The sequence below is a fragment of the Bos javanicus genome, chromosome 11 (genome assembly GCF_032452875.1).
Source record: "Bos javanicus breed banteng chromosome 11, ARS-OSU_banteng_1.0, whole genome shotgun sequence".
Taxonomy (NCBI): domain Eukaryota; kingdom Metazoa; phylum Chordata; class Mammalia; order Artiodactyla; family Bovidae; genus Bos; species Bos javanicus.
The window spans coordinates 67,439,733-67,462,407 of record NC_083878.1 but is presented as its reverse complement, the minus strand read 5'-3'; the positions used below and the strand labels follow the sequence as shown (position 1 = coordinate 67,462,407).

Genomic DNA, 22,675 nt, shown 5'->3' with positions numbered 1-22,675 from the left:
TCTCATTCCTTAGCACTGAGAGCATTTAATGAAGGCTCAATGTGCACGCCAAGAAAATGTTTTCTCTGGCTGGAGAAGGGGCTACATATACATATACACGCACATAGAAACTTGCTGACTGGAAACCCTGTTGGTCTTACTTTTTTTGTTTTGTTTTGTTTAGCCAAAGCCTGAGCATCCTCGAAGGAAAAGCTGAAGTCATACCTCCTATCTGCAGTCTCTTTCAATCAAACTTGACCTCTGGCTTACCCCCTCCACTCATGATCTCTCCATTTTACTGTCAGCAGCAAACAATCACTTTATGACACACCACCCGGTTTCTTTCCCATCCACTCTGTCCCTTAATCAGGAGTGCCTACCCCAAGCTGGGTCCCAGTGTGCATGGTGCATTGGCTGATGACTGGCATATATGACAACGCATTCTGCTTTTTCAGTCTCCAAATGGCAGCAGGGCAAATGAATGTGCAAATGACTCATCTTCCTGCCAGCCCCAATGTGAGAAAGAACAGAATCACTTCTCTATTATTTCCATGGAAGAGATTCTGGAATACAGTAAGGTCTCACTGTTCATCTCGATATGATTCCAGAGCTTACCAAGCATAGTCAAGAGGCTGACAGCGAGGCACGACAAGAATTCACAAAGCGAAACCAAAGGGTGACACACAATGTCGCTCTGCTGGAGTTTCCTTCTGCTCTCTGGGCATGGTGGAAAGGCCCCTACTGGGTGAATGGGATGTGAATTTCCAGGACACAGTGTGCTGGGAAGGACACTGCAGGAGGTGGAGGGGGCTAGAGGAACAGCCAGATGGAAAGAGGGATGAGCACCCATCAGCTGGTCTCATCAGCTGTGTTTCCAGAATACTTTCTTCCTTTCTCTTTTTCTCGGCTGCACTGGGTCTTCATTGTACATGGGCTTTCTCTAGTTGTGGTGCACAGGCTTAGTTGTCCCAAGGCATGTGGGGCCTTAGTTCCCTAACCGGGATGGAACCTGTATCCTCTGCATCGGAAGGTGGATTCTTAACCACGGGGCCGCCAGGCAAGTCCCTCTACAATACATTCAGATTGCATTCACTCCTTGCCACTTCTGCTCTATTCTCGCCAGGCCATCACTGCTGCCCCTCACCCAGCTCTATTTGCAACGAGCTCCTTACTGGTTTTCCAGTTTCTGCTCTGGGCCCTACAATCCCTTCTCCCCATTGAATCAAGGGCAGTTTGAGTTGAATGTGAATCACACCATGTCCCTCCCCTGCTAACCCGCTACTCCATGCAGCCCTCCTGTTAACACACAGAGTAAAATCCAGTCCCTGGTTTACAAGCCTTGCCCTCCTGTCTCTTACTGCGCTTGGTGACTTCCTCCAACAAGCCATGCTCTCTCCAGCCATACAGGCATCACACTGCTGTTCCTCTCCTGATCTTGACATGGCCAGTCCCTGCTTGTCATTGACACCTTAACTTCAGTGCCACCTCTCCAGTGCCCATCTCTCTAAAGAGAGGGCTTTTCTAACCACACAGGCTAGGTGTTTATTTTCTTTCTATACCACCACCCTACTTTAATTCTTGGCATAGCACTTAACACTTGGGTACTGGGAACCCTACAGTGCAGACCGCAGGGAGGGACCATGGCCTCCTGGTTCACCGGGGCTTAGCCTGACAAACGTGATGAGTGAATAAATGCTAGCTTTTCCATGTATCAGCCATGGACTCAAGAGGCTCTTGAGTCCTCTGTAAAGTGCATTTCCTCCTCTGTAAAACAGGGATGAGAACACTTACATCAAAGGATGATCAGAGGAAATGCATTCAAAATAATTACACATTATGAAGCTCCTGGTAAATACAAGTTATTATTTCCCAAGTCAAGTCAGTTTTCTTTTTGGTAAAATGGGGATAATATTTGCTTTCTAGGAATTTTTCAAAGATAAAGCAGAGAATCCAATAAATGTACAAATATCTAGAACAAAGTTTTAAATGCAGCAAACCCTTTCTTCCCTGTGATGATAGTAAAAGGAAGCTTAAAAACAAAACCCTTCATGCTGGTTTGGAGCATGGAAGACTCTTGGCTCCAAACAAGAAGTTTGGAATAGGAACTGGCCCAGAAAGGCAAAGTCACAGCTGACCTAACAGAAAACCAGGAAGGGCAGACTGTGACCCAAAACTCTGAAATGATCCTTATGTGTACTAAATAGAGATGGCTGGAAGAGGCGGGGCCTGTATGAAATCATGTTGTCCCTCCTTTCACAAGTGTCTTGCAGGCTAGTTCTCTAGACCAGCACAACCAATAGAAGTGTCACACAAACCACATACGTAATCTTCAGCTTTCTAGTAGCCCCATTTGTAAAAAGTAAAGAAACAGGTGAGAGTATTTTTAATAATAGATCCAGAATGTTATCATTTCAACATGTGACCAATATAAAAATGACTGGTTGCAAACTGGGAGAGGAGTATGTTAAGGCTGTATATTGTCACCCTGTTTATTTAACTTATATGCAGAATGCTGGGCTGGATGAAGCATAAGCTGGAATCAGGATTGCTGGGAGAAATATCAATAACCTCAGACATGCAGATGATACCACCCTTATGGCAAAGAGTGAAGAGGAACTAAAGAGCCTCTTGATGAAAGTGAAAGAGGAGAGTGAAAAAGCTGGCTTAAAGTTCAACATTCAAAAAGCTAAGATCATGGGATCCAGTCCCATCACTTCATGGCAAATAAATGGTTAAACAGTGGAAACAGTGACAGACTTTATTTTCTTGGGTTCCAAAATCACTGCAGATGATGACTGCAACCATGAAACTAAAAGATGCTTGTTCCTTCGAAGAAAAGCTATGATCAACCTAGACAGCATATTAAAAAGCAGAGACATTACTTTGCTGACAAAGGTCCATCTAGTCAAAGCTATGGTTTTTCCAGTAGTCATGTACAGATGTGAGAGTTGGACCATAAAGAAGGCTGAGCGCCGAAGAATTGATGCTTTTGAACTGTGATGTTGGAGAAGACTCTTGAGAGTCCTTGGACTACAAGGAGATCAAACCAGTCAGTCCTAAAGGAAATCAGTTCTGAATATTCACTGGAAGAACTTATGCTGAAGCTGAAGCTCCAATATTCTGGCCACCTGATATGAAGAACTGATTCCTTGGAAAAGACCCCGATGCTGGGAAAGATCGAAGGCAGGAGGAGAAGGGGATGACAGAGGATGAGATGGTTGGATGACATCACCGTCTCAATGGACATGAGTGTGAGTAAGCTCTGGGAGTTGGTGGTAGACAGGGAAGCCTGGCACACTATAGTCCATGGGGTCGCAAGGAGTTGGACACGACAGCGACTGAACTGAATTGAAGGATATCGTTTACATTCTGTTTGTCATGCTACATCTTTGAAAATCCAGAGTGTATTTCACACGTACAGTACATGGCATTTCTGACTAGTCACATTTCAAGTGCTCAATAGCCACATGTGGCTGGAGGCTGCCTTATGGGACTGTGGAGCCCTACACTTTACATTTTTTAGAAAAATTTGCTTTAATTTTTAAATTTTGCTGTGCCAGGTGTTAGTTGTGGCATGTAGGGTCTAGTTCCCTGACCAGGGATTGAACACAGTCCCCCAGCATTGGGAGTGTGGAGTCTTAGCCACTGGGCCACCAGGCAAGTCCCTAGATTCTCCTTTTGAGCTGTTCAAGATCTTTTGCTACTTGTGAGGGTGAAAGGGGAGGTCACAAATAATTTTGTAAAACACTCCATTTATTTGTAACAGACCACTGTTTATTTGTAAAAGACCATTAGTTGCCCACTGTTTTCCACAGCTGGAAGAAAAGTTCTAGTTGACTCTTTCGCTGGCCAGTGAAGAGCTTAAAAGAAAATTTAAGAGTTTAAATTCCAGTCATGGAAACACTTTTATCTTCTGATCTCCATAGACTCTTCAAGGTATGTAAAACTGTTTGAAACTGTGCCCGTCTGTCTGTCTGTCTATTTATCTATCCTCTGGAAGTGATAGGAAGCTTTATACTCATTTAAAATCAAATCATGCCGCTTTTCTCTCACCCTGTGTTTCAGAGAAAGATTTATGAGCAGCTGTGTTTTTTCAGGGTGGGACAGTTTGGTCCATGGCTTGCAAAGCAAGAGAATTTCAAAAATCAAACTGTTGTCTTTAAAAAATAAATGGATTAGAACTAAACACATCAATGGAATGAGCTTAAGAGAGCAAGAAAACGATTACAAGGTAAAGTTATCCAAAAATTGTTCTCTCTTGATTCATAAATCTGTTATGTAGTCTAGGCTTTTTGGACACAGACGGATGAGTTATAAAGGACAGGCATCAAAGCTTGGCTGTGTCCACCGAGGATCAGAACAGTCATTTCACTATTGGCATTTACAGTAATTTGAAGGCATAGTAACACTGCTGGATGAAACTGGAATTTTCACATGGGTAGGTTAAATCTTTTGGAAGCTTCCATCTGTGTTGCTTATTAGTGACCTTGTGTGGGATGTAGCCACGTGAGTTGTTGGTGTATGTGATGTGAACTGCTTGTAACCCTAATTTTTTGCTAGGAGGTTCTGTTGTGAATCATTCAAACACATTTTAACTTTAGGCCACCAGTGGAGGATCTAGTGCAGAACAAGCCAGGGCAGCTGATGTGGTACAGTGGGGACCATGGGCTACAGGAGTTCTGTACTTATTCCTGGTTTGGAGGGATGCTTACTGTCTGCAAGCACAGAAGGTAACCTCAGTTCTACAGCTGCCTTGGCCATCTCTGGAGGACCATACATCCCCTGGGCATGTATGGTGGAGCATCGAGGGCGTGGCTTCATAAATTTTGGGAAGTTTGTTTCCACCACCAATTGGAAAATATTCCCTCTTCTTTCCATTTCTCTCTACCTCCATGCTTAAGAAGTCCAGGCCTGCTTGGTCAGAACTACTTCCCTGTTAGAAAAAAAGAAGGGAGGATTCCACAGTGGACTTTCCAGTGGACCCACTTTGATTAATGATCCCAGTAAGGGGCATGGATGTCTGTTATGATGTCCAATTTTCCAGACTCTGTGACATTCAAGAGTTTCCCATTACAAATCACCTTGAGTGAGCAGTAGAGAAAGTGGAAAAGCTTACACAAGATTTACTCCTATTTAGAGCTTATATTTGAGTTGGAGTCACAGAGGCCTTGGAAAGTAGGTACACTGGGGACTGAGGCCAGTGACTGGGTGTCAGCTGCGTAGGGCCACCCAGTCAATGGGGTGACCCAATCCAGATGTTGGGGGATACAGGAATGCACACAGGTGCTGAAGGCTAGAGGAGTGAGTGCCCCTGAAGCTAACTCTGCCATTACTATGGATTCTGAACATAGCTCTGCTCTCGACGGTCTTAGCCAAAAGAAAAAATGGAAAAACACTAAAACGTTAAACAAATATCACAAGAATGAATTTACAAAGCAAGACGAGTAAAGTCAGAGAGTCGTTTTCCTCTCAAATTTTCTATTTTCAAAAAATTTAAAGGAAAAGTCAAAGTTATTAATGGCAATGACAGAAACTATGAACAGCAATTATAATGAAAGTTTAATGTTTTAATAATGCTCAATCAAGTGGCGTAGTGGTAAAGAAACTGCCTGCCAATGCAGGAGATGCAAGAGATGTGGGTAAGATCCCTGGGTCGGGAAAATCCCCTGGAGCAGGAAATGGCACCCTCCGCCAGTATTCTTCCCTGGAGAATTCCATGGGCAGAGGAGACTGGTGGGCTACAGTCCGTGGGGTCACAAAGAGTTGGACACAACTGAGCACACACGAAAACTGTTGGTGTAGTGAGGTGAGTGATAGGTGTGTACACACAGGTGCATGTGTGAATATAACTGAATAAACTGAATGCTCAGCCTCATTTTACCTGAAGATGCCCCTACAAGAACATGTGAACGCTTCCTCTTTGGTAAAGGTGAGGATTTTTTTGAGACATCTTTGGGCACTGCTGAAATGCAGGTACCTATGGAGGGAATCTTATAAAAGTTTACAAACAGCTATGACCTGGGGGTCACAGAAAAAGTCTTCACAGAACAAGAAAACAAATTGAACCACATTCTCAGTGCTGTGAGGGAAAGGAAAGGAAAGGAAACGTCCCTTTCCTCAAATCAGTTACTGCTTCCTCAGGCAGTGAAATGTCAGTACTGCCTTTAAATTAAAATGGTGTGAAATTTTGAGGCAGCAGCTGTGAGCACAGGAGGAACGAAGGACCAGACAATGAGCAGGAGTCAGGGGAGAGCCTCGGAGAGCTGGGCACCCGAAAGATGTGAGCAGCTGTAAGGGTGGAGAAGGCAGAGCTGGGAGGTGGAGTGTGACTGCTCTCCCCTCCCCCTCCAGTGTCAGCCTGGGCCACCTCTTTCAGCTAGTCTCCTGTTTGGGCCTTCATACATGCTGTTTCTCCCACCCAAATGCCTTTCCCTCACTTCACCAGGAAGTTCATCCTTTAAATCTCAGTCCAATGGTCTCTTTTCAAAGTCTTCCCTGGTCGTCCAGCCTGGATTAAATCTCTGTGTTCTATGCTCCCATGAAACTTCAGATGCTCCCCACAGTTCCATACCACTCATCATATCAAGTTCTAATTTACTACTTTTCTGACTACTCTGATGAACATCCCACAAGGGCAGGGATTGGCCTCATTCATGTAAATCCCCATTGCCTAGCATGGTACCTCCTGTAGGGTCGGAGCTCAAGACCAGTGCATGGGTGCATTCTGTCTTAGACACAGTGTTGGTGATAAAGGGAGAGGCAGGCAGAGGTGGAATCAGTAAGAGAAAATATGAGGTAACTTGGGAACACAGCACACGGAAAGAGGGCAGGTCACTAAGGGAGGCAAGCAGTGGGTATGCCATCTTGGGCAGGGTATAAAAATGGAACAGCGCTGGGAGGTGGGCAAAGGTAAGTGGATAGGAAAGGAGGGGTTTGGGTCACAGGGACCAGCTCTACCTCCCAAAATTCAGTCCGGTTTACCTTTTCTTCAAGGGATCAAGCCCAATCATGAGCCCCACCCTCTTCTCCTGGCCTGGGGAGAGAACTCAGGAGAGCCAGGGTATGTAAAGGGCTGGAGGGGTCTGGTCCTGCCACTTCCAATAATTCCCTTTGTAACTGTGAATGAGGCAGGGATCTTAGTATGAGAGCATTAATCTAACTAATATGAAAATAGATAAGTAAAGCAGTGATGGGGAGCATCCGAGAAAATGTACTTGGGAGTGTTTGGAGGTGTCCCCATCAGCTTGCTAAACATCAGTTTCCTTATCTTGAAAATGAAGGGACTGAGATCATAAGGAACCTCCAACCCATTCCTGAGACTCAGGGTCAGGTTGAGGTGAGGTGGTAATGGGGATACTGGGAGAAGGGGTGTGTGTGTGTGTGTGTGTGTGTGGGTGTGTGTGTGTGTACAGCAGACTGTGAATTCTGGAAGGATATCTCCTAGGTCAGATCCTGCCACCTAAGATTCAACATAACACTTTTGGACCAGAATAGAACTCCCCACCAACCTGGGTTAAAGAAATCTTAATTGAGGCCTATGGCAGAGGTGTAGACCATTCACTAGAGATGATCTTTTCTGATGCCCTCAGCTGAAAGAGAAGGCCCATAGTTGCCAAGTGGCTAGACATAAACATCACACTTGAGCAAAGTAGAAAACTTCCTACAATGTTATACACTTGGATGAAATTTTGACCCTAGAACCAAGCCCAATTTCCCTTAGTCCTGACTCTCTTTGGCAGGAAAGAGAAATGAGATCAGAGAATTTCAAGAGGGGTGTCTCTATTACCCAGCCCTGCCTTCTTCAACCCCCAAATTCTCTTCTGTTTGCTATTTGCAACTTGATACCAGGACTTGACCTGTTGCTGCAGCTGTTTGGGAGATGAGGCAATTCAAAGGTGAAAGTCATCAGTTAAGCAATAAAATGATGATCCTGATGAGTATGGAAATATGTATGGGTGTGGAAAAAGGAGGGGTTAGGTTATGGGAGATTGAAAGGGGAGGAAGAGACCTCAGCCACTTCAGATACCGTCACAATTATTTATTTAAAGAGACCTCCCACTGAGAGCAGGAAGTTAGTTCAAAAAAAAAAAAACACCCTCAAGATGGTATATTTTGCAGCATCAACTTTGGGTTTAACCTTCAAAAAAAGTTAACTTTGCAAGTTTTGGGTACAGTTTGGTTTTTGCTGTGGACAGAGGATGTCTTGAACTTTTTCTTTTGTAAAATCAGGCGGGTAAGCCAAGAATTCTAAGTACTCATGCTCCTCTCCAATGAGACAGTGAAGGAGAGATTTCCAAGGGTGAGAACTGAATAAATACTACTGAGGATTCAAACATCCAGGGAAGGGGCTCAGCCAAAATAAATCACACCCTCTAGGAACATTTCCTATAATTTGCTTTTTTTTTTTTTTCTTAAATGATCTAGTCTTACAAAAGGTTATGAAAGGTCAGAAGTCAGTGGCCAGCAAGTTGGACTTTCTCTCTAGATCTACTGGGGACTTTACATCTTGGTGTCAGACACTGATAGAAATTTTGAAGATCCTTGTTTACTCAAAGTAAAAACCAATATATTCTATGCAAACTTCTTTTCCCCCACTTTAAAATAAAAATGTCTACTTTTTCAGCAGTTCTGTGAATTGAATTAAAGAGCAGAGGGACTAAGAAAAAAGCCTTATATAAAGCCTATTGTCTATTGTGCAAGAAGGAATTGACCTTTACATAAAGACATTAATACAGTAATTTGATTCTTTTAGTCACTGCTGATTTAAATATGAGAGAGGAATTCTGAGAAGTTTTTCTTGTGTGCAGAGATCTAACTTCTTTGAAATCAATTGTAGTTTTCAGGGTAAAGAAGGGAAGAAAATGAACTCCCATCTGATTGAATTATTTACACTTGTCATTTTGTTTCATCCTGACAAACCAATATCATTAATTATTAGCTTATTAACTATTTACCAACACATTGGATCCTTTGCGTTCTTGAGCTTTGGTAGAATGATTTTAACTGGGCTGTTCTGCAAGACAAAGATGCCTATGGCCAAGTTTTCTACATACATTAAAAACAATTAAAAACTCTATCAATATTTTGTCAAACCAGAGCTTTGCAAAACTTTTGAGAAACTGTGCCTGAAATCAAATGTCTTGAAATACAATGCAATTTGGCACTCTAATATTTATCCCAGATGAAGACTAGCTCAAAATGGTGATAGTGTAAAATTTTCAGTCCCTATCATCAGGGTGGCAATATCTCACCCTTGTTCCCCCTCCAGCCTCAGAAGGTACACTCTGTATCCCATCCTGGGGTGTCTCCTCTCACTCCGCAGGTTGGCCATGGGAACTAATGGGCTGCAGGCTGGTCCTGGAAACCTGCTACCCTGACCTTTCTACTTCCTGTCTGCCCAAGTCCCAGCTTTCCTCCAAAGCCCACTTCAAGCCCTTCCAGTCCAGGAGAAGGTCTGCCATCCTCTCAGATAACTGCCCTTCCTGTGGCTTTCATTCCCTTCAGCAATCTTGGTCTGTCCCGGGAGCTACCTTGACCACCCATCTGTTCTGTCTCCTCAACCTTAGCCATCTGTTCTTTGAGGTCTCACACTTGTTTGCCTTTTCCCCAGAGCCCTTCCCAGCACCTCAGTAATATTTGTTGAAAAGGATCTCACTTAGAAAGTTGGGTAAACATTTCCTGCTCTCAGGTTTGCTCCATTCATTTTATTTTCACCAATCAGTGTTGTCAGAACAGAGGCATTTACTAGCGATGCAATGAAGCAAATTCAGAGGAAAACTGAAGTGAGGAGTTTCAAACGTAAAATGTTACTCGGCAGACAGACAGGAAATGACTGATAAGAGCCTCAGGGTCAGGTGAACTTTCCACAGAATATTAACCAACCAATTGTGTGTATTATGGACACTGGGACTTGCCCAAGTCATCCATTTTCACCACGTTTTGGGGATGTGTCTTAGAATGTGCTGGTATTTACGTACTTGGATCTGTTGTTTCATCAGCAAGCTGTTCAAATGGGGATGTTCATGGCTTTACATAGCCGCCATGTGTTTTAAAATTGCCAATATTCAGGAAGGAATGTCTTATCAGCACACATAGAACAGTGGTTTTAATGATTTTAATTGCCTAGCAATTTGAAAAATTGTTTCCCCCTTACGTTAACAGGGATAAAATTAAATAAAAGAATCAGACATTAAGTTATATACATGCATGATCACAAGTGAAGAAAGAAAAAAGATAGTATAGGGTAAAAACTCTATTAACTATGTAAATGCTTTCTTGGTGAGTACAAGCAATGGTGAGAAGGATGTTGCTGGGAATGATAAAGTTGGGGGAACCCACTGGACTGAGCAATAGTATCTGAAGCAATCCTTGGGAGGAAATGAGTTGCTTTGTATTTTCATATGATGGGGGCCATCACTAGCCCACATGGTGCTTTTGTGTGAGTCAGGAAGAGACACTCCTCTCTGAGCTGGGATGCAGACCTGTCTCAGGGAGCTTGACCAGTGATGTTCAGGGTGGTCCTCTGTCACAGGGCACAGCCTGCACATCCAGGTGTATGCATTCCTGGTAAACAATTCTTTGGAAAATGGACATGATTTTAAAGAGCACAGTGGCCTGAAAAGTGACCCTGCTAGGACATAGTAGAGTGAGAGACTAACTCCAGAATTGTTGGTTTAACCTAATCCCAACCAAGGACATTTGTCGATGGCTTTGTCTATGAAATGCAGGGCTCTGCCACAATATTGATACATGACAAGTATCTCACTTAAGTAGCTGATTATAACCTAGTATAAAACTAGTAATTGGTAATTGACAGATATTATGGGATTAATTTATCAGAGAAATGGGAGGCCGCCCCTAACAAAAGAAGTGGGAAGCCTCCACTAACAAAAAAATACCTCAATGCAGTCAGCACTGCCCTTTAGGTGCCATGGGTAGAGAAGATCATTATTTCCATTTTGCCACCAAGAAATAAAACATACAGTGATATATTCTAGGGAACCAACAATGGGCTCTCTTGCAGGTGGAGTTTTGAAGTGAAATTGCTTGTAACATGGCATCTCAAATTACCATGTTTCTTGCATGAAGACTCTGGAGAAGGAAATGGCAAACCACTCCAGTACTCTTGCTTGGAAAATCCCACGGACGAAGGAGCGTGGTAGGCTATAGTCCACGGGGTCGCAAAGAGTCGGACACGACTGAGTGACTTCATTTTCACTTTGCATGAAGAAGAGATACCCACCCTGGAACTGCAGAAAGTGCGGATGCACGGGAGAGGTGGAAGGTGTGGCTGGTTTCCTCCTCATCCTCTCCTCAGACAATCTACGTCTACATGCCCTGCTTGGCTGGCCTATCACAGGGAAGACAGAGGCCACTGAATGGGGGGGAGCCCATCTTGGACTTTGCCACTGAGGTCACTAAGGAAGAGAGGCATATCCCGGCCTCTAGGTCATCTACTTCCTCAGGGCTCTTGCCCTCTAACAGTGAGCTCTTCAGTCTCAGCCCCTCCTGGTCTTGCATCATAGGCCCTTCATCTTTCTTAAGTCCTTCATCCTGATCAAACAAAGAGCCTCTTTCAAGCCCAGCTCTCCTCCAGCCACTGCTTTGGTTCTCCCTTCCCATTTTCCACTAAGCCTCACTCCTGCCCCCATCGTTGCACTGAATCCACGTCACTAAGACCTCCAGGACCTTCTTACTGCTAGTAATTAGAGGACCTGTCAGCTTGCATCTAAATTTCCCATACTTGAGGCTGTTGACCCCAGCCTCCTCTGTGATGAGCCATCTTCCCTTGGCTTCCATGACCCAAACTCTCCTGTCACACCTGCTCTTTCTTTCGCTGGTCCTTCTTCGTTTCCCTCTTGTTCTCCTTTTTCTTTCCTCACCCCAGCTCAAAGGATGTGACCCTGGGTGTTCAGCACTCAAGCCATTTCCCTTCTGTCTCTCCACCCTCTCCCTGGCTCTGCATCTGTTCACATTGGTCTCAGCTGTCATGGTGGTGACACTTAAGTCTCTGCCTCCTGCCCAGAACTCTCACTGAGAAAAACTGCCTCCTGACAGGTCAGGTGATGTCAGGGGGCATCCAGGGCACACCTTCCACTCTCAGGTCCTGTAGGTGCACACCCTGCACGTATATGACTCTGAGAGTGAGCATTCCTGAAGTGTAATAAGCTGGTGGTACTTACACTCAATTCTGTAAGTGAAAAAGCTAAGTCCTCCTCTTCCCTCCCAAAGCTCTTCTTGCACCCTTATCCTGGTGACTGATGTCACAGTTGGCTCAGACCAAAACCTGGAGGTCCTCCCTGACAACCCACTCTCTCATCCTCCACACCAGCCAGTTGCCAAATCCAGTCATTCTGTTTCTTCAATATCTCCTAAATCCAGCCTCTTTCTTCCTCCCACCACTGACTCTGGTCAGGCTGCCACCATGTCTACACTGCAGCCAGCATGACTTTTCTGAAACACAATGTGACCACAACTATGCCTAAAACACTTGGCAGTGATTCTCCACTGTCCCCAGAGTGGGCTCCATGACCAGCACCCCTTCCACCCACTCCCTCCACTCCTCACACTGTCCTCCACCAAACCCTGCTCCTCAAGTCTCCTGAAGAAGCCACAGGCCACCCCCAGATTCTTGCTCAAGATTCCTTCCCACAGAAGAGCCTCCTTCCACAACTCCGCTCTGATCTTAGCCTCAATGCCACTTCTAGAAGCCAGTTTTGATCCAAAGCTGGTGAAATGCCCTTCCTGGGTATATTCCTTCCCCTGCCCCCAACCTTTCACATCCATTACAGAGCCATCACACTTGTGTTTGGGGCCTTGACTGTTGGTTCCTGCTTCTCAAGGGACAGGACACAGCTTATTAATTGGTGAACAGCCAGCACAAACTCAGTGCTCATCTCACAGGAAGTATTTGATAAGTATCTATTTTTTTTTAATATTAGCAGCTTATTAGGAACTCCCTTTCTCACTTATACTAGTAACAAGACACTGGTATCAGTATTTTAATCTAGACTTAGTTAATCTGTATAATAACAAGAAAATAGACATTAATCTTTTAATAAAAAAGGACTATATAGAAACTCTTAGGTTTTGGAATACATAGAAACTTTTAGGTTTCTATATTATTCAACAAGTATCTACTGAATGCGTAAAGGATTTGAGGAATCCCAGTGTGGACTTCAAGTCTGATATTCCTGAATTAAGCCCCAGATCTGCCCCTTCCCAGCTGTGTGTCCTAGGGAAAGTTAATAACCTCCCCTCGAGTCTCAGTTTCTGCTCTATACAGTGGAGATAGTAGTTCTTCCCCTTCTTGTGAATGGATCTGTGCTTCTCTGTGTGCATGTGTGCTAAGCCGCTTCAGTTGTGTCTGACTCTTTGTGACCCTATGGACTATAGCCCACCAGGTTCCTCTGTGCATGGGATTCTCCAGGCACGAACACTGGAGTGGGTTGCCATGCCCTCCTCCAGGGTATCTTCCCAACCCAGGGAATGAACTCATGTCTCTTATATCTCCTGTCCTGGCAGGTGGGTTCTTTACCACTAGTTCCACCAGGGAAGCCACTGTGCTTCTATCAGTTCAGTTCAGTTGCTCAGTTGTACCGACTCTTTGCGACCCCATGAACCACAGCATGCCAGGCCTCCCTGTCCATCACCAACTCCCGGAGTCCACCCAAACCCATGTCCATCGAGTCGGTGATGCCATCCAACCATCTCATTCTCTGTCGTCCCCTTCTCCTCCTGCCCTCAATCTTTCCCAGCATCAGGGTGTTTTCAAATGAGTCAGCTCTTCGCATCAGGTGGGCAAAGTATTGGAGTTTCAGCTTCAACATCAGTCCTACCAATGAATATTCAGGACTGATCTCCTTTAGGATGGACTGGTTGGATCTCCCTGCTGTCCAAGGGACTCTCAAGAGTCTTCTCCAACATCATGGTTCAAAAGCATCAATTCTTCGGCACTCAGCTTTCTTTATAGTTCAACTCTCACATCCATACATGACTACTGGAAAAACCATAGCTTTGACTAGATGGACCCTTGTTGGCAAAGTAATGTTTCTGCTTTTTAATATGCTGTCTAGGTTGGTGATAACTTTTCTTCCAAGGAGTAAACGTCTTTTAATTTCATGGCTGCAATCACCATCTGCAGTGATTTTGGAGCCCAGAAAAATAAAGTCAGCCACTGTTTCCACTGTTTAACCATTTATTTGCCATGAAGTGATGGGACCAGATGCCATGATCTTAGTTTTCTGAATGCTGAGCTTTAAGCCAACTTTTTCACTCTCCTTTTTCACCTTCATCAAGAGGTGTCAGGAAGCATTTAACAGGAGGCTTCCTGTGTGCTGTTTTGGATCTGTCAGGAATTCTCTATTCCTTATTAATTCCTGAATATTCAGGAATTAAGAGGAGAGGCAAGTCTCTCCCGGGGGCTGAGGAATCCAGGCATTTCCTTTGTTAGTTTTTCTATACAGTGATAAGTACCTGATTCCTTTTTATGAACCATTTGGTAAAAGTGATTATTTACAACCCTCTCTCTTTCATATGGATGACCTCATGTTTCCTTGATAACATGTAAGTTTTGATTTTATCTCTGCTGAAAAGCTATCTTGTAAGACAGTATAAATACCTACACAATGTTGAATAAAACACCTTTGCTCAATCAGAGCTTTGGTCCCCGTGTCTTGCTTTTTCTCTCTCTCTCCCTCTATCTCTTTTTCAGGCTGATCCCCTGGAGCACAGAGGCTCTCTGAGTTCACTTTCCTGCCCGGGCTTCTAAGACCCTCTCAAGAAGGCGCCCTGCACCTTCACCCTATCGAGAGGGCGCCTGAGGCCTCCGTGAACAGAGCAAGCCCCGTGTCAGGGGCTTTATGGCTTTCTGCATAAACCAAGGAATATCAGCCTCTTTCTCCCTCCTTCACTTTCTTATCGGTCGACTCCAGACCACCAGGTTCTGGTCCATTAAAGGACCTCAACAAACAGGCTCTTTAGTTCTTTTTCACTTTCTGCCATAAGGTGGTGTCATCTGCATATCTGAGGTTATTGATATTTCTCCCGGCAATCTTGATTCCAGCTTCTATAAATGTCTATAATTAATACAATGCTTTACTCTTCTCTTTCAAATCATGCACTGAACTCCAGGAAGTTAGAATTAAGTCCTATTCTAACTGACATCTCCAGTGCCCAGCCCAGGGATGGGTTTCTAGGTGGGAGCACAGTAGATGAAATTTGATGAAAGAATGTTTGAGGGAAGGTAGCCAAGATGAAGATGGAAGAAGGAGGAGGAGGTCATGCAAGGTACATGAAGAGGGAGAAAAGAGAAAGCAAGAAACAGAGTGCACACACTTTGAGTCTATTTATGTTGCAGGAGGCTCGTCTGCTTTCGAAGGACTGGGCTGAGGACGCTCTGTCCCTGGAGATAACCTGCCCAGATCATTCTTGCTTCTGCAACAGTAGGAAGGCATGGGGCCCACGCGACTGGCCCAGCTCCCTTGCTGGAAACAGCTGTGCAGACGGCAGCCCTGGGGAGCTCAGGGAGAGGATTTCACAACCTCTGCGCTGCCCTTCAGAGGAGTATCATATGTTGTTTACATACATCTCCATCTACATGTGTGTTTCCGGGGTCTCTTCTGATTGCAATGAGGCTCAGTCTTGCAAAACAAGTTCAGAGTGTGCCTCATATTTTGTTTTTGCAGATAGCGATGGAGCGATGGAATGTACCAGCCTCCCCATGCCAGATCAGAGAGAAACTGAGGAGCTGAAAACAAAGACATCCAACCCCAGTGGCTCCTCCCAGAGCATGTGCAGGGGTTGGGACTTTAAAGCTGGGGTAAAAATGCCTGGGGAGGGTTTAGACAGGTTGATATTTTAATTCCATCTGGGAAAGACCCAGGAGTCAGAGTTATATTTTCTCTTTTCCTTTCTCTTCACCCAAGCAGTAACAATATTGGAGCAGGAAGAATCTATGCTTATTGTCTGGTGATTGTAATCATCCATTTTCCTTATGCCTATGAAACACAGGATAGAGTTTTTGAAGGGATATTGAGAGTTGCCTTCAAATTGTTCCATGAAGGAAACAGAAGATGCTGCCCAGGACAAGAAATAGAGACTTGGGTCAAATCACTGATTGTCAATCCTAGTTGCTTCTTAAAATGACCTGGGGAGCTTTTAAAACTCCTGTATCCAGACTTCATCCCAGAAAAATTAAATAGAATCTGGCACCAGGGCCTTAAAACTCCCCAGATGATTACAACATGCAACCAGATTGAAAATCACTGGATTCTGTGAACCCTGATCTCTGAAACTCCCTTACATTTCTGTGCTTGAAACTAGCAATCTAGGAACAAAACCATCTGCAGCTGGCAAGATTTCTCTGCAACTGGTTGGTATTTAATATTTAGACTTCTGCTAGAGCAGTTATTCCCCAATTAGGCTAATAGGTGTTCTGCAGAGAAACATAGGAAAGTAGTCACTGGTGGTCAAATAAACACAGAGATGCTGACTCCAAGTCCCCAGCAGTCAGGGTTAGAGGGATCTTGATGGGCATCTAATTCCATTTATCTCACTGGTTCCAAAGTGTGGTCCCCAGACCAGTAGCATCAGTATCACCTGGAAGCTTGTTAGAAATGCTAATTTCCAGGCTTCACCCTAGACCTGCTGAGTCAGAAACTCTGACAGTGGGATCCAGCAACCTGTGTTTTAACAAAACTTCTAGGTGATTCTGTGCTCAAGTTTGAGAACTAGTGATCTGCTGCAGGAACTGTTTACTATGTCCTGGCCCAGTGGTTTGACTGGTTTTACCCCTGTTTAGTAACACGGAGCAACCCCAGTGATGCCTGTGGAAGCCCATTTGTTGTTGAAACTCATCTTTCAGTTTTTTAAGATGAAATACGTGTTATTGTAATTTCTACCTGTGGCTTAACTTCATGTCTTCTTTGAAATCATATTCTGTGCTTTAGAGGCTTTAGTGTTCCAGGGCTTCTGGTGGATATAACATATAGCTGATATACCTGAGGGCACTTCTCCAAATTTACATAAAATACCCAGGAAGATAAAGAAAAGGTACCAACTCACACCACCACCAAAACTAAAAGTGACAGAATAGAATAGAAAATTTTTGTGAAAATTTACATTCTCTTGGAGTAGAGAAGACTGTTCTAAGTTTGACACCAAAGGCAGAAATTAGAAACATTCATAGATTTAACTATAAAATTATAGGTAATTTCACATGCACTCACACACACACAGACACAGACACAAAATTAGACTTTAAGTTTCATGAAGTAAGCATCTTATACTTAATGTATACCACTGGATCTTCAAAACATTTGACTAATAAATGAATGAATATGAGTTAAGCAAATGGCCATATAAAAATCAAAGCTAAAATATTCAATAGAAAAGTAGGATAGAGGCATATATAGGCAATAGACAAAAGGGAAAATAGTTATTTGAAAGAAGTTTCACTTCAATAACAGAAAACACAAATTAAATTAACACCTGTCAAATAGATAAGGTTAATAATGTTAATGGGAGATGGGATTTTCACAGATGGCAGGCGGTCATGTTAATTCACACAGTGTTTCAGGCAATAATGAATAATGAGCCCAACCTGGCAATTCATGTCAAAACTTTAAAATTTTGCATGCTGTTTGATTGATCGACGAGACAACTGCATGCTTAATCCTAAGGAAACATTCATGAATGTGCACAATGATCTAGCAACAAGTATACTGATTACAGATAGCTTCATTTGTAAGAATAAACACTTGAAATAAACATTCTAAAAAGAGAAGGCAGGCTGAAATATAATGTCACAGTTTGCACTTAAAATCACATCATATAATGATAGGAAGTGGCATGAAAATATTATTCCTTGAATACAGGTAAGTGATTAAAAATATTAATGAAAGTGAAAGTGTTAGTCTCTCACTTGTGTCCAACTCTTTGCGACCTGACCCCATGACAGGGCTGACAGGCTCCTCTGTCCATGGAATTCTCTAGGCAAGAATACTGGAGTGGGTGGATATTCCCTTCTCCAGGGCATCTTCCCAACCCAGGGATCAAACTCAGTTCTCCCCCACTGCAGGCAGATTTTTTACCATCTGATCCATGAGGCCCAGAGAGAAAATATTAATAGTTTATAAAAAGAATGCTTAGAATGATGACCAAGTTAAAAAGCTCTCAGCTCCCTTTAAGTCTTCTGCCTCAGACTGAACATTCCCAATTCCTTCTGCCATTTGTCCTTGAATGGTAAGAAAATTTTCTGAAGTCAGAGAGGCTCCCATACAGGAAGAATTGGGGACTATCCTGGCAAATGCTCATGGGACACAGATTCTAATTGCCAGACTTTCCTGCTAAGTCTCTGTAAATGTTCTCTACTTTGGTAAAACCCCCTTTAAAGCCTGGGTCTGGACAGCAACGTTTTGTGTTTACAGGGGTACCATGGGGACAATGAACAATATTACCAAGGTAACAGTTCAGTAGGTAGAGATGATGGGAAAGACATCCCAGGCAGAGAAATTAAGACTGTGCAAAGGCACAGAGACACAAACGATTCTGGCATGTTCAGGGAATAGGGAGCAATTCTAGGTGGCTGGAGCCTCTATGGAGTGATAGGGGAACCAGAGGGAAAAGTAGATGAAATGACAAGGAAAGCCTTTCTAAATCAAGCTAAGGGTTTGGGGCTTCTTCCTAGCCTTTGAAAGACTGAAGCTTTGGGATGGCATGCTGAGATCCATGTTTTCAAAAGAGCAAAGCGGTGGCTATACACTGGAAGCCAGGGGATGGTATAAGCAGAGGATACTATATAGTTGGGGCTTCCCAGGTGGCGCTAGTGGTAAAGAACCTGCCTGACAATGCAGGAGATGTAAGAGAAACAGGTTCGATCCCTGGGTTGGGAAGGCGCCCTGGAGGAGGGCATGGTAACCCACTCCAGTATTTTTGCCTGCAGAATCTCATGGACAGAGGAACCTGATGGGCTACAGTCCACAGAATTGCAAAGAGTTCGACACGACTGAAGCGACTTGGCACGCAAGCACCATGTGCTTAGTGAGCTTATTAAATTTTAGGATCCGATGTGTTGCTGGTTTGCTACTTAAGTGGCTTCTTTGGTACTTTACCTTTTATGTTGGCTCAGGCTCTCTTGGTGGGCTCCAAAACACAATAGGACTGTGGGCCCACCCCAGGCAGAAAGAGGAAGATGGTGGTGGCAGTCAGAAAGCATTCATGTCCCCTGCTGTCACCCCATTCATGTTTTCCCTGACCCAGGGAAAACATGGACAGCTCCCATGAAGTGGGCACCAATCCCAGGGAAGGATGTGACTCTGGGCTCAGGCCTCTCTCAGCCCTCTGCTCTGTGGTGGGGGCTGGAGGCATTCTGCTTTTCCAGCAGCCTCCGAGGCTCTACTGGTGAGCCCATGTCTGCCTCTGTAGAGCAGGGGTGGGTTCATTTGGGGAAGGATAGAGCAGATAGGAACTGAGAAGAACTGCCAGGTTTTTGTGCGATCAACATGTGTTTGAAACAATTCAGAATGTAACTGAGAATGTAATTAGGTGATGTTTGTTTTTGTTTTTGTTTTAAAGGAAAAACTCAGAACCTGTGACTCTTGTTCATGAGCACATGCCTGGATGTAGTCATTTTGAGTTTATGGAAAATGTGGTCAGCCCCATAAATCAGTGCTGAGGAATTCTTACAGAGTCATCCACCGTGCAAAGAAGGCAGGTCTGTAGTGAGTCTGTCGAAGTTATGAAAACAGAACAGAATAAGCACATAATGATAAGCGACAGCATAGTCTTCTCTTCCAGAATTCTTTCCTGAGTTGCGATAAGGTAGCTTTGAATTTCCCTTCCTACATAATCTATGATCTTTCTTGTGTATCTCCATGTATACAACTAGAAGTCTGTGGCCATCATCATGATTACAAAGACATGGTTCTCTGCATCTACTCTCATGTGTCTTAAAGATTTTAGCAGGATTCCTGTAAAGAATGTCCATTTCGAAGTAGGCTCGGCAGTTGTACTTTGCAACACCTCTAAGAACATGGTCACAAATGTATCCTAATTCTCAGACCTCCCGTCCTTCCCATCTATTATTTTGTGTGACTGGAGAATGAAATTTCAGGGTGGGATTGTATTTCTCAAAAGCACACAGAAGGTCTTCAAATGTGAAAGACACAAGCTTTCATTCAGAATTTGTAAATAAGAGATTCAATCTAGGTGTGATTCATTAGAAGGAACTCCATCCATTTTCATCTCATTTTTGTTAGATTTATCCAATCAGCCATTTGCCCTCAAACAGTTTTAGTTCTTGTATCTTATCTACCATAATATTTCTCTTATCCTTCCTCTTTCCTACACTCGATTCTCTGGTTGACCCAGTTTATAAATCTGTTTCTGGCAAACTGGTCAGTGAAGAATGGAATGTTAACAAATCTGAGTGGAGATGTTTTTCAAGTGCTCTGAGAAAAATGGTCTTGTTCATGGACTAGTACGTTCTATCACAAAAATAGTACTGCTGAGCCCGAGGAGTTTACCTATCCTATTGTTTTCTTCTTATTCTGTTAGATGCGTTTCATGCAGGCTAAAAAATTTCTTAATTTTCCACAGAAACCATATGTATAACTTACAAGGCCAGATACCACGCTGAGTACAAAGCTGATGGCCAAGGCTCATTTCTGTTAGCTGTTTATACTTTAAAATCTGCTCTAGCAGATTGTTCTTGTTGACTTCCAGACAAAAAACAAATTCTAGAGATCAAGAAGGTCAAGTTGGCCCAGCATTTATATGCCCTGGGTGGTTTTTTTTTTTACATCATACTTGCCTGCTGTCCCTGCCACAACGTGGAGCAGGAACAGCTAGCTGGCAGCAGTCTGCTCAGGCTGTGAAACTTTGGACCAAATCCTCTCAACCACAAGCCACCTGTTGTCACCAGGTGCAAAGGGAGGGCAACCTGCCTGACTGACCCTGCTCTCATGTTTTATCAGTTGTACCGTGTTGCAGAGTGGGCAGTGCAAAGATGCAGGTATATCTGACATAGTCAATAGCAATATAGTTTGAATTTCTGCACCAACCTTTCACAGACAGAAAAGCACAAGGTAAATAATCATAATAATGTTTGACTGAGCATTACTATTTAATGTGTTCAAATGTTAAGCCAAATGCTTTACAAACATTACTGTCTCCAGCCAGCCACACTGAAGTAATTATTATCAACCACTTTACAATATGAAGAATGGAATTCAGAGAGGTCAAGGGACTTGCTTAGAGTTTTCCAGGCAGGAAGGAAGCAAAATTCAGACCCAACTCTACCTGATTCAAAAGGAGCCCCAAATTAGACACCTTGATTTTGCTTTTGGGTTAGTGTGTCTGATTCCCAGAGCAGCAGATGAAAGATGCAGGTTGCGGGTGGTTGAGGGAGAATTTGGTCCCAGGCTTTGCTTTGAAGATTTTATAAAAGAGAGACTAGCTCTTCCCAGAAGAGCTAGCAATGGCGTGATTACGACAGAACTGAGGTTGTTTCCAGCGTTGTTATTATTCAGCTTGTCCTGTCCTCTGTTTCCTCATTTACAAAATGAGGACTAAGGCCGCTGTGGCCTCCTCCCTTTCTATCTCCTTCCAGTTGGAGACACTCAGAGCTTGGTCCTAACAGTTTCAGGGCAAATCCTCACTGTGGAAGACCCTCCTGTGATCCTGGACCAGACAAACCAAACACCTGCTGGACGATGGGGGAGTTTTCCCATGGTCCCTATTCCCTGGCTCCACCTTGTGGCCCTGGCGTCCTGCTTGTCACCACTGGCCAGTGTGGCCGAGGAGCAGCAGCCCTCTCTCCGGAAGCTGCCTGAGCATCCTTGCTTTATTCACTCACCGTACATGGAAACCCAGCAGCTCAAGTCCTAGGAAGCTAATCTAACCTGTTTCGGTCAAAATCCTTTTCAGAAAAGCAAGTCGAAACTCAAGGTCTTGTAGAACCCAAAATTTGAAAACTAGTATCTGATTTGTCACAACATGAAATGATAGCTGGATTCATTATCTGGAGTTATTCCAGCTCAACAGTCAGAGGCAGAGAGAGAAAAAGAAAAAGTACGTGTGTATGCGACACTGTTAATGAATCCTACCGTGTCTCCTGGCTGTGGACGCATCACGGACACACGATCGTAGCCTTTCCTTAGTAGGACCCACAAGGCATCAAGTTTTCCCTGAAATAAAACAAATGCACCAAGATTACATCTGAAACCAGACTGAGGGCCCGCACTGACATGAACTTTCCATGCTTCTTCAGTCATATGAACCACACTTCACCAGCAATGCAGTTGTCACAGGATGTGACTCTCTAGTTCAAAATGTGGATTTCAGCAATAGAGGAGAAGAGACGCATCCCAGAGAACCCTGATGCTCACGCAGGAGACACCTGCAACTGTAGCACAGCCTCAGGTGTGCAGACACACAGGAGTCATCCAGCCTGTTGCCCTCATTGCATTTCTGGGCATCTTCTCACACTGCAGGGTTTTCAACTTGCACTCAAGTTTTTTCTTCCCACTTAGTGTCCCGAGTTTACAAATGAAACAATGAGGACAAATTCAGGAAAATGACTGAACAGAAGCGTGGATGGGGCTAGACCAATGAAAGGGTCCTGGGGCACAGATCCACGGCTGTCCCCACAAGAGGCTCCAGAATCCTGGACTTGAGGGACAAATGACCAAGGATC

The 22,675-nt window shown here is 43.9% G+C and overlaps 1 protein-coding gene across 2 annotated transcripts in view; it reads right to left on the bottom strand.

The window, feature by feature from the left end:
• ANTXR1 (ANTXR cell adhesion molecule 1) overlaps window positions 1–22,675 on the bottom strand; it is a 258,255-nt gene that overhangs the window by 39,330 nt on the left and 196,250 nt on the right. For both annotated transcript variants that reach the window (XM_061432860.1, XM_061432861.1), the window contains one exon: window positions 22,086–22,166. In XM_061432860.1, coding sequence (XP_061288844.1) covers window positions 22,086–22,166 — 81 coding nt within the window. The remainder of the gene's footprint in view (window positions 1–22,085; window positions 22,167–22,675) is intronic.